The 13192-nt window shown below is 44.7% G+C and overlaps 1 protein-coding gene across 1 annotated transcript; it reads right to left on the minus strand.

Moving 5' to 3' along the window:
* Nucleotides 1-354: 354 nt before the first annotated feature.
* LOC125902239 (RNA-binding protein MEX3B) lies at nucleotides 355-10148 on the minus strand. Its single transcript, XM_049598438.1, has 4 exons — nucleotides 9456-10148; nucleotides 8346-8921; nucleotides 5318-5565; nucleotides 355-5177 (listed from the first exon to the last, which is right to left on the minus strand). Exons 2-4 carry the CDS (start codon nucleotides 8854-8856, stop codon nucleotides 3957-3959), a joined length of 1980 nt encoding a protein of 659 aa, XP_049454395.1. The 5' UTR covers nucleotides 8857-8921; nucleotides 9456-10148; the 3' UTR covers nucleotides 355-3956.
* Between the last annotated feature and the right edge of the window lie 3044 nt (nucleotides 10149-13192).

Below are 13192 nucleotides of genomic sequence, written 5' to 3' on the forward strand. Positions count from 1 at the left end.
TAAAACATAAAAATGCAGCAAATATTCACATTTAAGGTTTATCTTGTTTGAAAAATAAGGCACTCTTGTTTGATGAGGGATTTAAACTCTTGAATCAGCTCTACTTTTAACAGTTTTCTTCTAAAGCTACATCAAAATCTATGCATGTGTTAGATCCAGGCCCACACCACTGTTCTCATTTTCCAGCAAACTACCCGATGTCTGGTCTCAGATTCACAAACAAGCCTGAGCTGCACCATGATTCATGCAGCTGTCTGCTGCAGGTGTGTCTGTGCTGCCACCATGTGGCCGAGACGCAGCCGCTGCAGTCTGCTGCATGTTCCCCAACTGAAATGAAGACACACAAACGCAAGCTTATTTTACAGTAAAAAAATGAAACCAAAAAACAAGACTTTATTAAAGAAGCATAAAAAATAAAACTCTTGATACATTTCTCATAACCGTCAAGTCAGCTCAAATTATACGATTATACAATTTTCCCGGCTCACGGTTAAAAGGTCCATAAACTTTCAAATAAAATATATTTCAATTTTAAAATTTCTTCAATAATTTTCTCATTTTGTTATAAATTGCCTATATGTAGTACACAGGAAATAAGGAAAATAAAAAAATGGAAAATAAAAATAAATTTGAAGTAATAAAAAGGGTCACATTATTGTCTGGGATATTTAGGTAAGCAAATAAATTGTAAAAAATAAAATGTGTAAAAAGTTTTTTTGTTTTTTTTATCTTAAAAATTATTAGCTAATGCCAGGTGGCTTGAAGACATGCAGATGGTTAACTTACAAATAATGATACATGTTCTTTAGAAACTACACTTATCTTCAATTAAGTCATTTTGCTTTTGAAAACAAGATCCCGTTGATTGTATTCAGGGTATATACACACACAGGTCGGGCCTGGAACCTAGTTTGCCGACGTTTTACATTTTGGTTCTGCATACAAAGAGAATTAAAGCAAAAAATAGGAGAGCGGAGGCTTAAGGGGTGTCTGTCACCCCTTTCTGGCGTGGCTCTCTTCGCACCCCCCCCCCTTCTAATGACAAAAAAAAAGGTCAGAGGTCACTGGCTAGCATGCCTCAGGAAACCCTGTTTTCAAACCTTTAAGGAAGGAAATGGGGGAGGGGGATAAGTTTGGCTAAAAAAAAATAAAAATCAGCAGTCAATCTGAAAAACTTTGTACCTTTTTAACAATGAAACTACTGTACATTAAACCCTAACATTCTCTCATTGGCCAGAAAAACACCCCAGTTCAACACCAGGATTTACATTAGAGCCATCTGGCAAATACAACACGTTTAATTCCTTTAACACGTCGACTTGGACAGTTTGAAGAAGGGCTTTGAGGTTGGCCTCAACAGACTCACACAACAGTCACGACGGATCTGATCATACGGTTCACGGCCCTGCATCTGTTCCAAGTGCGCATGAGACGAAATGCGACGTTTGACACCAGAGCCCAGCGAGGGGGTGGGTTTGCCAGTTAACGAGACGAGGTTGTCAGATTTACGGAGCACTGCAGAAGTCTGAGAGCTATAAGAGGCCTCCCACCGCCCCCAACTGGGGTTTGTTCATCGCCGTGTTTCAGTAGGGAGTTGCACCAAAGCACCATGGGATAGTCGTCACTACCGGTTCAGCTCTTGGGGCAGAGTTTTTTTCCTACACATGAATTAGTGCACTGCTGCGCTCAACCAGGACAGCGGCTTATTAGATTCCTCTGTGCAGCTGCTGCCCTCGTCACCTAAAGTAGCAAACGAACAGTCAGACAGCAAATAAGTTTAACATCATACCGGCTGGAGCACCAAAGCACAGCAGCAACTGCCCAATTACTCACTCAAGTAGAGTTACCCTTTTGTTTCCTGGACATTAAAACCCTACAGCCTGTCCTGATCTGAGACTACGTCCAGAAGAGGAGGACACACCGTGACTGCATGCCCTACTGACAGGATCCCGATGTGATGACCGTGTAGGGACAGTTAGAAAATATAATAATTAAAAATAAAAACAACAAGCAAAACATTCTGCAGCTGCTGGGATTTGAACACAAAGAGTGTCTGGAAGCCCTGGATGACCTAGCTACTAGCTGCCATAAAGGATACCTACTGCGTGTGAGCCTGAAAATGTGATCGTGTGTCTGTGCAGTCAGAGGAAGCCCTTGAGAATTAGGTGTGTCGTTTTAATTCTGTCGTCATGGCTTGTCTCATTCTATGAGCCGATTTCCACACATGTTCAACCAAAAAAAAAGGGCCACTGACGGCAACCAACATCGCCCAAATCATACATACAGTATTAACACTATAAGAGGCAGTTACTGCAAACTCACACTGAATTCTTTAAAAACCACTAACACAAAACAGGATGCGACCGCATCAACGGGAGTTACTCAGTAATGCTATGAAAACATAGGACAAATCTCACACAACTAACCATATAGTGCACCAAATGTGGCCGGGAGTACAGCGCTATATGGACCGTGTGTCATCTGAGAGAGTGCCATACAGCTTTGCTGTGAAGAGCGGGGTGGAAGACCGAAACTACCGAAACAAAAACAGTTAAGAGCTGTTTTTTTTTTTTAACCTTTTTTAGAGGGGCCTGGAGTTACAGTGCATGAAAAGAAAAAATGGTTCGATCGAGCCCCTTGTTATTGTTTCATGTGCAGCCGCCTCTCCGTATTGGACAGAACATTCACGTGTGACATCAGAAAAGCCCTATCTTATCCTAGAGTTCAAAATATGTCTGCGAGCCACACACTTGACAGTCAAGAGTCAGAATCTAGTAGAAAACGCAAAACGGAGTCGATGTGAGCGTAACAGACGGGATGTGAGAGGATGGATCGGAGCAAAGCCTTCCTGTGAGACTCAGAGTGAAGTGAAGGAGAGGGGCAGCGGGACAGAAACCAGACGTTCTCACGGTGAAGACACGTAACGATGCCGATGAACAGCAAGAGCGGGCGTTATTCACACACACGCACACACACACAAGAAAGAGAGATGTAAAGGGATTGTCAGGCAGCCCAAACACACAGAGAACTGACCTCAGACACATTCCTACAGTATCACTGATGGGACGTTTCTCACTTATTAAAACACATCATGTGAATCAATGCAGCAGCCACATCTGAAATGTGTTGCATTCAAATTCATCCCACAAGTTATGGAATTGATCAAGAATTAAGAGACGCCTATTAATAGCATTCATTTGGCATAACTGATGGCTAATTCTTGTGTGGCAACGAGAAACAGGAAGTCATCCCGAAGAGGTCCCTCTTATTGTTCTGATAGGTGCCCGACTACGTGCCGACCTTTAAAAAAGTTCCAGAAAAATAGCAACCCCCCCGCAACAGCATGAGTGAAAGCAAGAGGAGAAAGCGAAGAAGGGGGGGGGGCAGGATTTGTTGGAACGGTTTGCGTCCTGTCGAGAACATTAAAATAAGGAGTAGAAAAGTGCAGGCCTCATTGACAGCTTCATCGAAAAATATCTGTTAAGTACAAAAGTGTCAAAAGGAAAGGCTGTGAGAGAGAAAGCAGGCAGAGATCTGAAGAAGCCAGAATGAAGAAAATGTCGAGACAGACCGGCAGCTGGCGGCGCGGGCTGCTCCGGGTCAAAATGAAGGCCTGAAGAGAGATAAGACACTAGTTTCCTTCCATAAGTTCACCACTGAGAGACTGTCTGAGCTCCGACTGTCTGCAGACCAGTTTCAATTAACTTCACTCTGAAAATAAGTCATTGTCATTATTATTATTATTATTATTATTAATCTTGACAGTTATCAGCAATAAATCAACATCCGTATAGTATCATCATCTCTATTATGCATTTATTATGGTCCATCGTATGTGTGTGAAAGTTATTAGTGTGAATCCTTCCATCGCCTCTCCCACAGCTGGTGCCCCACTCCAGTCTTCTTCCTGCCTCCCTCAGATTTTACCCCCCGCTCCGCACCCCCCTGCCGGGGCATTAGGAGAAGATGCGGATGCACTGTGTGGTGGGGGTGTGGCAGACAGGGCACTCCGGCTCAGCTGACTGGCAGATTTGCCCAGCGCACTCCATGCAGAACAGGTTGTGGCCGCAAGGCACCAGGGCTGCCGTCACCTCGCTCTCGAAACACACAAAGCAGTCCCTGTTGATCCCGGGGCTGACGCCGACCAGGCCCGCGACCCCGGGGCCGGAGCCGCCTTTCAGTCGGCTCAGCATCCCGGAGCTGAGGCCCACGCTGCTGCCGCCTCCCTCGGAGTCAGTGGGCGAGCCGCCTGGCAGAGAGGAGGCCGAGCAGGAGGAGTAGCCGGTCGACGAGCCGCCGGAGCTGGAGCTGGATGCTCCGGAGAAGGAGCCGCCTCCTGCGCTGCCGGACTGCAGCCAGGAGAGAGTGCTGAGGGGGTCACTCTGTGCACGACGGGCTAATGGGTGATCCAGGGGGCCCACGCCCGTGTCCTGAGGCAGAGTTGGAGACAATCGTGGAGTGATGGCTCCGCCGCTGAGGCCGCTGCTGTTGCGACGTAGAGGCTGCTGCTGGGCAGAGCCAGCCGTCTTATTGCCTGTTCCACCGTTGACGAAAGGCGCCCAGATGTTGGCAGCACTGAACTCAAAGCCCAGTTCATCTGACGAGGGCAGCCCTGGGGTGGAGTCGCCCCCGAAAGTGAATCCTCCTCCAGCGCTGCTGGAGCCTGTGCTAAAGGGGCTTGTGGGGCTGCCGCCTTCGTTGGCCTTGCGAGTGGTGCTGAAGTTGTCTGAGCTCATCCCGCCGTTGTGCGTGTGATAGGCGACTGATGAGGACATCTTCCGGCTGGAGGAGTGGTGCATGGACATGGGGAGAGGAGGAGGAGGTGGGGAGGGTGGAGGAGGAGGGGGGGCAGAATGGTGGCCGGTAGCCCTGGACCAAAGAGATGCCCCCAGGCCTCCGCTCAGGGCACCGAGGCCCTCTAGACTGACGTCAGTGCCATTGGAGTGGAAGTCATTGTCTCCCTGCAGGTCTACAAAGGTTCCAGTTCGCAGGGTGATGTGGGTCTCGATCTCCTCCCTCGCTCGGTCCACGTTCTCCGGCATGCCGGTCACCTCGAACACCGGGTCTTTCTCTCGACTGGGCGTCACGATGTAGGTGTGAGTCTGCTGCTGGATGCGCTTGATAGTTGCTCCCTTTGGTCCAACAACTAACCCAACTACTCTGTAGGGCACCCGCACCTGGGTTGGGGACAAGAGAAGTATTTCAACGTCAGAGAACAGAGCGGTACTTTTCTTTCTCAAACAGATGTTATATATTGTCATCTGGCAGAGTAAAACAGTAACACAGCATGATGACTAATTCACAGGGAGGTCTGTACCTGTATGGTGGTTTGTCCAGGTAAGTGTGGCGGTCCGGGAAGGGAGCCGCCGCCTCCTCCTCCAGGCCCTCCGGCTTTGCAGCGGGACGCCCGGATCATAGAGAAATGCTCAGCGGCGGAGACAATTTCACGTTTGGCCATCTCCACGTCCTCCCTGCGTCCCGTCACAATGAACACCGGATCCTCGCCTCTGACTGGAGTCTTTATGTAAGTGTTTGTTTTGGCACGTAAGGCCTTGATCTTACAACCTGGAGGACGCAGAAGCACAGAAGCATCACTTATACACGTTCAAACACACACCCACACATATATTAACACTTTTAACACAGCCACACACACAAGTGTGCTTATATTATGTACATTAAGTCTGAGACAACAGGTCAGATACACTCTGGTAGCAGCCTGTCAAGTACACCTCGTTAAAACAGTCTGACACAACAGTCCTGTAATAAATCGAACCTACGTGAATGTTCAGTTTTGAAATTGAGATGTTCATCTGACATCTGGACGCTGTAGTTTTTCGTGTTGTTACAAGGTGTCCACAGGTATCAGGCACTTAAAATGAATGCTTTTTAAGACCTTTTCAAGATCATTTAAACCAAATTTAAGACTGATTTTAGGACAAAACATCTTTTTTTTAATTTGAGCATTGCGAGTTAAGTATAAAGGTAAATAAACCATGTGAGATCCTGTGCAGAGATGATTTTTTTTGCAGAGATAGAACAAGTAAGGTAAATCTACATTTTGCCAAACAGTAAATATAAAGGAAAAATACAGTATCAGGTTCAGTGTTAGGTTTAAAGATTAGTAACATCAGAAACGTGGACTTTGGCGCTGAAGAGCTCGATTCATTTTGTCAAAAAGAAATTAAAAAAATGGATAAAATGTTTACATAAAATTCAAATTTGAGACTATTTAATAACTTTCAAGGGCTAATAAGTTTTAAATCTTAATTTATGACATCTTAGGACTTTTTACGGACTTGCAGACACCCTGTGTTATTTCTAGGGGTGGGAAGAGGCACCATGATACTATACATATTATAACAATACTTAAGTCACAATACATTATTATTACTGCAAGTCTAAATGTTTAACTGAGTACTGCGTTAACATATATTGTGATTACTTATCGACATGTCGACACAATGGTTTTTCCTGACTTGTTGTAAGGGTCCATGGACAGAGGGTTGTCATATGCTGTAAAGTCCTCTGAAGCAAGGTGTTATTTGTGATATTGGGATTTAAAAATAAAACTGAATTGAATTTGATACTGTGCTAATGTGCTATCTATTTCCCCCCCACACATAGTTATTTCTAGTATTTAGCTGCACTCTGATGTAAATGAGGTAGACAAAATATTAAAAACACCCCTTAATATAAAACAACCACAAACTGCAGCCTCCAGATTAATCATAAAGTTAAATCTCCGCCTCTCTAAAACTGTTTCCACAAAAACTGAACATAACAATCTTCATGATGGTAGGATTTACTGCAGGACTGTTGTACTCAGACTGCATTCATTTTAACTACAGTAGGTGTATTAACTGACAATTATGTTATGTAAAGTAGTGCCGCATAATAAGACAAAAAACTAATTTAAATTATTTTGACTAGTATTGCAGTATGAGTCATGATTTTAGTGGGAATGGTAATTTTTGCATTTCATTTTCACTGAAAAATTATATAAAAATTATTGTGATGTGATTTTTGCTGCAGTCTGTACCAAACAAGCGTGTTCCCTTACATATGAAATATGATTTTAAGGCTGGGGCATCTCTGTATCACCATGTTGTTTTGTTTTTTGTGGTGTGTTGTGACATATTTTACCTTTAACTAAAAGTGCAACTCCTGTAATTTGGATATTACACTTTGCCATGTTGCTGTTTTGATATTAAATCTGCAGCTCTAATGTGCAGAAACACATCATCAACTGTTTCAAAACATATGCAGATCAATAATAAATCAACATGGCTGCATCAACATGCTGAATATTGAATCCTCAAAAACAAGTAATCAGCCCAGCACTCCAGTTAAAGCGCCTTAACGATGCATCATTACAACATATCCGTGGCAGCAGCAGCAGCATGCACGCAAGATATTCCTGAAGAGCCTGTCTGCCCAAACATAAAGTCAATATCTGCTGCACTGCTTGTGTCAACTCATGCTCCTCCGCCAGCATCAGCTGCGCTCTGTTTCTTTAAATATGGACGCTCGCTGCTCGGCGACCAATCGGGCGCACGGAGTGTGATGTCATTCTGGGAAGCAGAAAGCATGGCTTTTTCAAACAAAGAGAACAATGCCGTAACGCTGCCGCGGCCGCGACGGGCAAACCTAATCCACAACATGGGTGTATTTCATGTAGAGGACGCATATTGGTAGAAACAGGAGAGAAAAATTGGATGTATAAAGCGGAGCGGCTGCGAGGCGAGCAGCAGCATCGGCAGACAGAGCTGGGTGCAGGGCGTAACACCGCCCAGTCCCGTGTTTGTGCGCCTGCTGCCCCGTTTCAGCTCCAAATTCTGCTCCACAGACACAATAATAATCTACTGTGAACATATGCATGGGCTAGAAATGCGAGTTCACTGTTAAAAGCTGCCTCTTGTGGTCTGCGATTTCTAAAATGAGCGCATTTTGGTGTATTTTCTTTGTTTGGTGCAGGCTGCTAGACATGTCCAGACTCCCGACAATCTGCCGCTTTGTCTGACCCTCTCCCACCCCTCCCCCTCCCTCCTACTCATCAACCACACTCTCTCAGTCTCTCTATGTCAATGCATTGTCTAAATACTGCTAAAAATGGAGTGTTAATATAGAAAGCGAGGCTTTTTTGAAAGAGGAGCCGCATTATGCTGACATTAAAGACCCAAATAGAGGAGTGCAGCCCGACCAGAGCACCGAGCTCAGGCTGTAAAAGTTCAGGGACCCTCCTCTCAGTAGACTGCCACCCAAACAAAGAACAACCAGGCTGCATGCTGCCTGAACAAGCTGTCCACAAACACCAAATAAATCTCACACACTCATGCTCTTACCTTGTCTCCCCACTATCTCTGCCACATGCTCAGAGCTGGGCACAGGCACACATTCAGTCATGTTGACACTTCTTTTCCTGCTGCAGAGGACGGAGCTTTGTTCCCCGTGGAGCATGGGGTGCGAGCCGGCCATGTGGTACCCGCCCGAGCCGTAGTACTCCGGGGATGGAGAGCAGGACGTCGGCGAGTCCCGAGACCCGTTGGGATGCTCCAGCATCTGTAGATCCACGTAGCCCCCTCCGCCCACGCCGTTGCAGCCCTCAGAGCCGGGACCCTGGGTCCCATCCAGAGTGTCGACCAGCCCGCCGCCTCCGCTGCCACCGCCGCCCCCACAGTCCACCTTCTCCAGGGCCATGAGTGACAGCTGGTCCAGGGCGAAGCGGAGCGCCTCTTGGTGGTCCTCTTCCCGGGACTCCTGGTCCGTCTCTCGGGGCAGACCGACCCCGTTGTGCTGGCTGCTGATCACCACGTCGTGGTCCATAATCTCGGGGTGGAATAAAGGGCTAGGCATAGTCTCTCCGTGGATCTCACATCAGATCACGGATGCCTGTGTGTTGGGAGAGAGCTCACCCTCTTCTGGAATTTAAAAAAAAAGGAAAAATAACAAATAAAGTCAGCTGTTTGTTTGTAAATAAACACACAAAACAAGGCTGGGGATGCGCACCGTGGACCCCCGGATCATTCATAAACAGCAGCATACATTAGCAGTGTTGATTTGGGCGCCTTGCTTTGTCTGTTGTTGCTCCTTGTCTGACAACTGAAACCATCCAGAGGCTGCTTGTTTAGTCAGGATAAAGCATGTCCGCTTTTACACCCGTGGAATAACTATTCCTCAGTACAGATACAAAGAACACACGTGGCATTACCTCCAGACACTTTTACATGTGTTGAACGGATTAAAAAAATAAAAGATAAAATAGGTATATGAGCTGTTGTTAGCTCCAGCAGCCAAGCTAACAGGCTAGCTCCACATAGTCGGCACTCAGTCACGTTGTCGACCCCTTTGTTTGGGAGCACCACAGCTAGCTTGTTAGCTTCGCTCTGACAGACGAACTCCCTCCCAGCAGCGATTTTTAAAATTAAACAAGTGTAAAAACCACATGAACTCACTTTATCTTGCCTTTGTCGACGAGATCCTCCCTTCGCCAGTCGCCCAGTTTTTGAGGGAAAGATGAGAAGCAGCCAGGAGGAGGAGGAGACCAACGCTAGGGAGCTAGCACGGTTAGCTAGCTAGCACGCTAAACGGGGGGGCGTAGGAGAAAAACGTTAAAAAGCGAAAAGAGGGCAGTGTTGTTTTTTTCCTCTTTCAGGAGAGTCACAGCATATTCCTGGGAGTGTCACCGGGTCTTCATTCTGCGTACCGACACGCGCCGCAGCTGAAAATCCAAGGTTAGCAGTTACCTTTTAGTAAAAAAAAAAAAAAAAAAACAGTGGTTCTCGGCTCTCTGCTGCTGCTGCCTGACCCCGGTCGGTCCGCCGCCTTTGTCTCGCCAGGCGCACGCCGCTCCGTCTCCCGCACACGGCACTGACGTCACCCGCGACACAACAATGGGTTCAAAGGCCACATGCAGCAGCGAGGGGAGAGCATCAACGGCGAGCTGCTGTCACTGCCATTGTGTCTGTCAGTCTGCAGGGCACTACTTTATCCCCCCTCCTCTTTAATGCATGTCTGTGCAGCCAGACTGTACACGCATTGATACATGCTTTAAAAATGTGGTCAGAGCTGGGTGTGTTCATCATGGCTACCAATGAGGTGTTTTGGGTGGTCCAACACAAGTGATGCTCATGCAGTGTGGGGGTGCTTGCTGTTATTTGTGCTTTCTAGGTAATCATCATATCATCATCAACAACAACCATTTATTCAGGGAAATTGACTGAGTTCATTTTAAATGGGCTGGAAGTATACAAATATATCACTGCAATAAAGTGATGGAGTCTATAAGACATCAAGAATTACATATAAACAGCAATAAAAACAGTAATAAGACAAAAAAGTTAAATAATATCATGTATCTAGTGGACTGAAAAAGCAACTTATTTTCCTATTCTAGCTAAATTCATAATTTCAATATTCATAATTTTTCCCTGTCGTGTAAAGCCCTCTGAAGCAAATTGTGATTTGTGATATTGGGCTTTAAAAATAAAATTGAATTTGTATAATATAAAGAAATCAATAGTTGGTGCCTGTATATTGGTACAATATTGCCACGCAAAATATCGCGATACTATGCTATACCTATTTTCCCCACCCCTGATTATTTCTAAACTAAGCACAGAAAGTAAGGACATTTGTGTTTGGTAGATTATTTCTTTGTTGTAACAATGCTTCTTGGCAACAAACATGAATTTGTGGGATGAGCAGCAGAGCTGAGTACGTGAGTGTTCCTGTTTTTGTTTATTTGTTGTTTTATATTTTATGACTTCTGTGTTCCTGTTTTTGTGTTTTTTAATGGCCTGAGGTCTTTTTAACATCATGCCAGAGAACTACAGTTGAAAATTAGCCTTTGGCTAACACCGGCACATTTACAGCAATGTTCATTAATGCACTGTCCTCTAAGTAAATAAAATGAGAAATGTGGGTTGTCTTCTCTGCCTATGCCAAACAGCTTTTTTTTTCGTTTTTTTTTTTTTTGATGTTGCTATTGACTCTTGTTTTAAGCTTCTGGTACCCCCAGGTACCTGTGAGCACGGGCCCTGCTACAGTGGTCAGTTGGTGTCTGCTCCAAGAATCGGCACGCCACTTTGACTGATCTGGATAGGGCCTGTGCGATAGGGCAACTTCAAGCTGATGTTCTGCAAAACCAAGTTGCGGCATTATTTGGAGTGAGCCCTGGTACCTTCTGCAAACTGAAGGCCAAGTTCCATATAATGGGGGATGTCAGAGACAGGCCGCAAAGTGGGCGTCCCAAGAAGACGGCACCCCAAGAAGATCGTTTCCTCATCCTGTCAGCACTTAGGAACCGTAGGCAGTCAGGGTTTGCAGGACGATATGGCCTATGGCTCTATATATTCATATTAAATACATTACACACACCATGTGTGCTTCGGTTATCCTGTGCCACTATTAATCATGAACATACAGTGTGTGTATAATTGAAAGGTGTGTGGTGTATATGGATGTTATTTTTTAATTTTATGTTATCTAATTTACATCTTCATCATTGCTGTTTTCTTATTGCTGCATTCAAACATATTTTGCTATTAGTAGTGTGTTATCACTTGTATTATTTTATGTATTGTTCATTATCGTTCTGTGCTTTTGAGTTCTTAATAATTTTGTGAAAATGTTATTAGGTGGAGGCTTCAAATGAGCCCTCTGGGTTTTTGCCTCTCCCTGCACTGTATTTTATTATTCTTTTTTTTCTTGCCTTTTTGTGTTTTAATTGTGCATTTTTAATTTTTTTTTCTTTCTTGCTTCTGACTCTTGAGCTGCTGTAACGTGTGAATTTCCCCAGAGTTGGATTAAATAAAATTAATAATAAATAATGGAGGGCGATGGGTTCATTTCAAACTGAAGGCGCATGTAAACACTTCAAAACATTCAAGGCAACATTGATTCACTGTGTTTGTCGATGCAGAAAGATTAAAAGGTTCTGGAAAGAGTTAAGAGTTATAAATGAGAGGGTTATTTAAAAAAAATGTCACTTGAGTCTGTTCTGTTTTTTTATTCAGAGAAACATAACTACAGTAAAATGAAGGAGCATTTAAAGACCTCAGCTTGCTTCAAGTCATAAAATGTAAAGTAAGTTTATGGAAAAACATTCACAGACCAAACACTTCTCAGGGGATAAGATGGATGTTATCAAGCCTTCCATTACAAAAGATAACTCATATATTAACGGCTCAACAGCAGACATTTGAGAATATACGGAGACACTTCATAAATTGTTAAGGATCAAGTAGATGAATACATTTCTGTGAATAACGCAGTTTCTGAGTTTGTATAATTTTAATTTTCCTTTTAATACTTGTCACACTTTGCATTTATTGCAATTACTATACTCCAAATAAACATTTATTGACCAATGAGGAGCGCTCTTCTCCCTCTGTTCTGTATCAGTGCAGCAATTTTGTTATGTTCTGTATTATACGAATTTGTTTTACAGCACTGTTTTACAGCACTGAACATTAAAATATATATATTTATTGTGGAGAAGAAATATTCAAGGCATTGCCTCTTGTTGCACCATAAATTGAGAGGAACAAATTAAAGGCTCACATGTTTTTAAATTTTATCTTAGATCAAAGCTCACCTACAGTGTGGTGGTGTGGAGTTATTGATCACTGTAATCACTCCCCGTGTCCATACTGGCTGTGGAGAGATCTCCTCCTGAAATGTTTGTCTTTAGTACCATACTCCCTCTTTGTGTTTCCACACGCAGTTTAGAAATGGCCTGTGGAGCGTGACAAAAAGCTCAAGGTGTCGACCTGGCTTCTAAATTTCCCAGGTCCCAATCTTCTCAAGGATTCTTGTGATGTGCCGGTAACCCAGATGTACCCCTAATCCAAGGTGGGGCCTCCTTGGATTGGACTTGGCTCTGACCTGTCGAGGCATGGACACAGGATCTCTGGGAGTGTCCTGTGGTGTCTGGCACCAGTGCGTTGGTGGCAGATCTATTTAGTCCAGTGGGTTGTGAGGTGGGTTAATGGCATGTGCCACAGATGCTCATTCAGATTGGGATCTGGGGAATTTGGAGGCCAGGCTGACACTTTGAGGTCTTTGTCAAAGTCCTTGGGCCATTCCTGAGCCATGTTTGCAGTGTGGCGTGGTGCATCATCCTGCTGGGGGGCCACAGCCATTGGGGAGTAGTGTCTACATCCTGAGGGAGCCTGGAGTAGAGCTGCTG

Source organism: Epinephelus fuscoguttatus, linkage group LG15 (genome assembly GCF_011397635.1).
Source record: "Epinephelus fuscoguttatus linkage group LG15, E.fuscoguttatus.final_Chr_v1".
NCBI classification, from domain to species: domain Eukaryota; kingdom Metazoa; phylum Chordata; class Actinopteri; order Perciformes; family Serranidae; genus Epinephelus; species Epinephelus fuscoguttatus.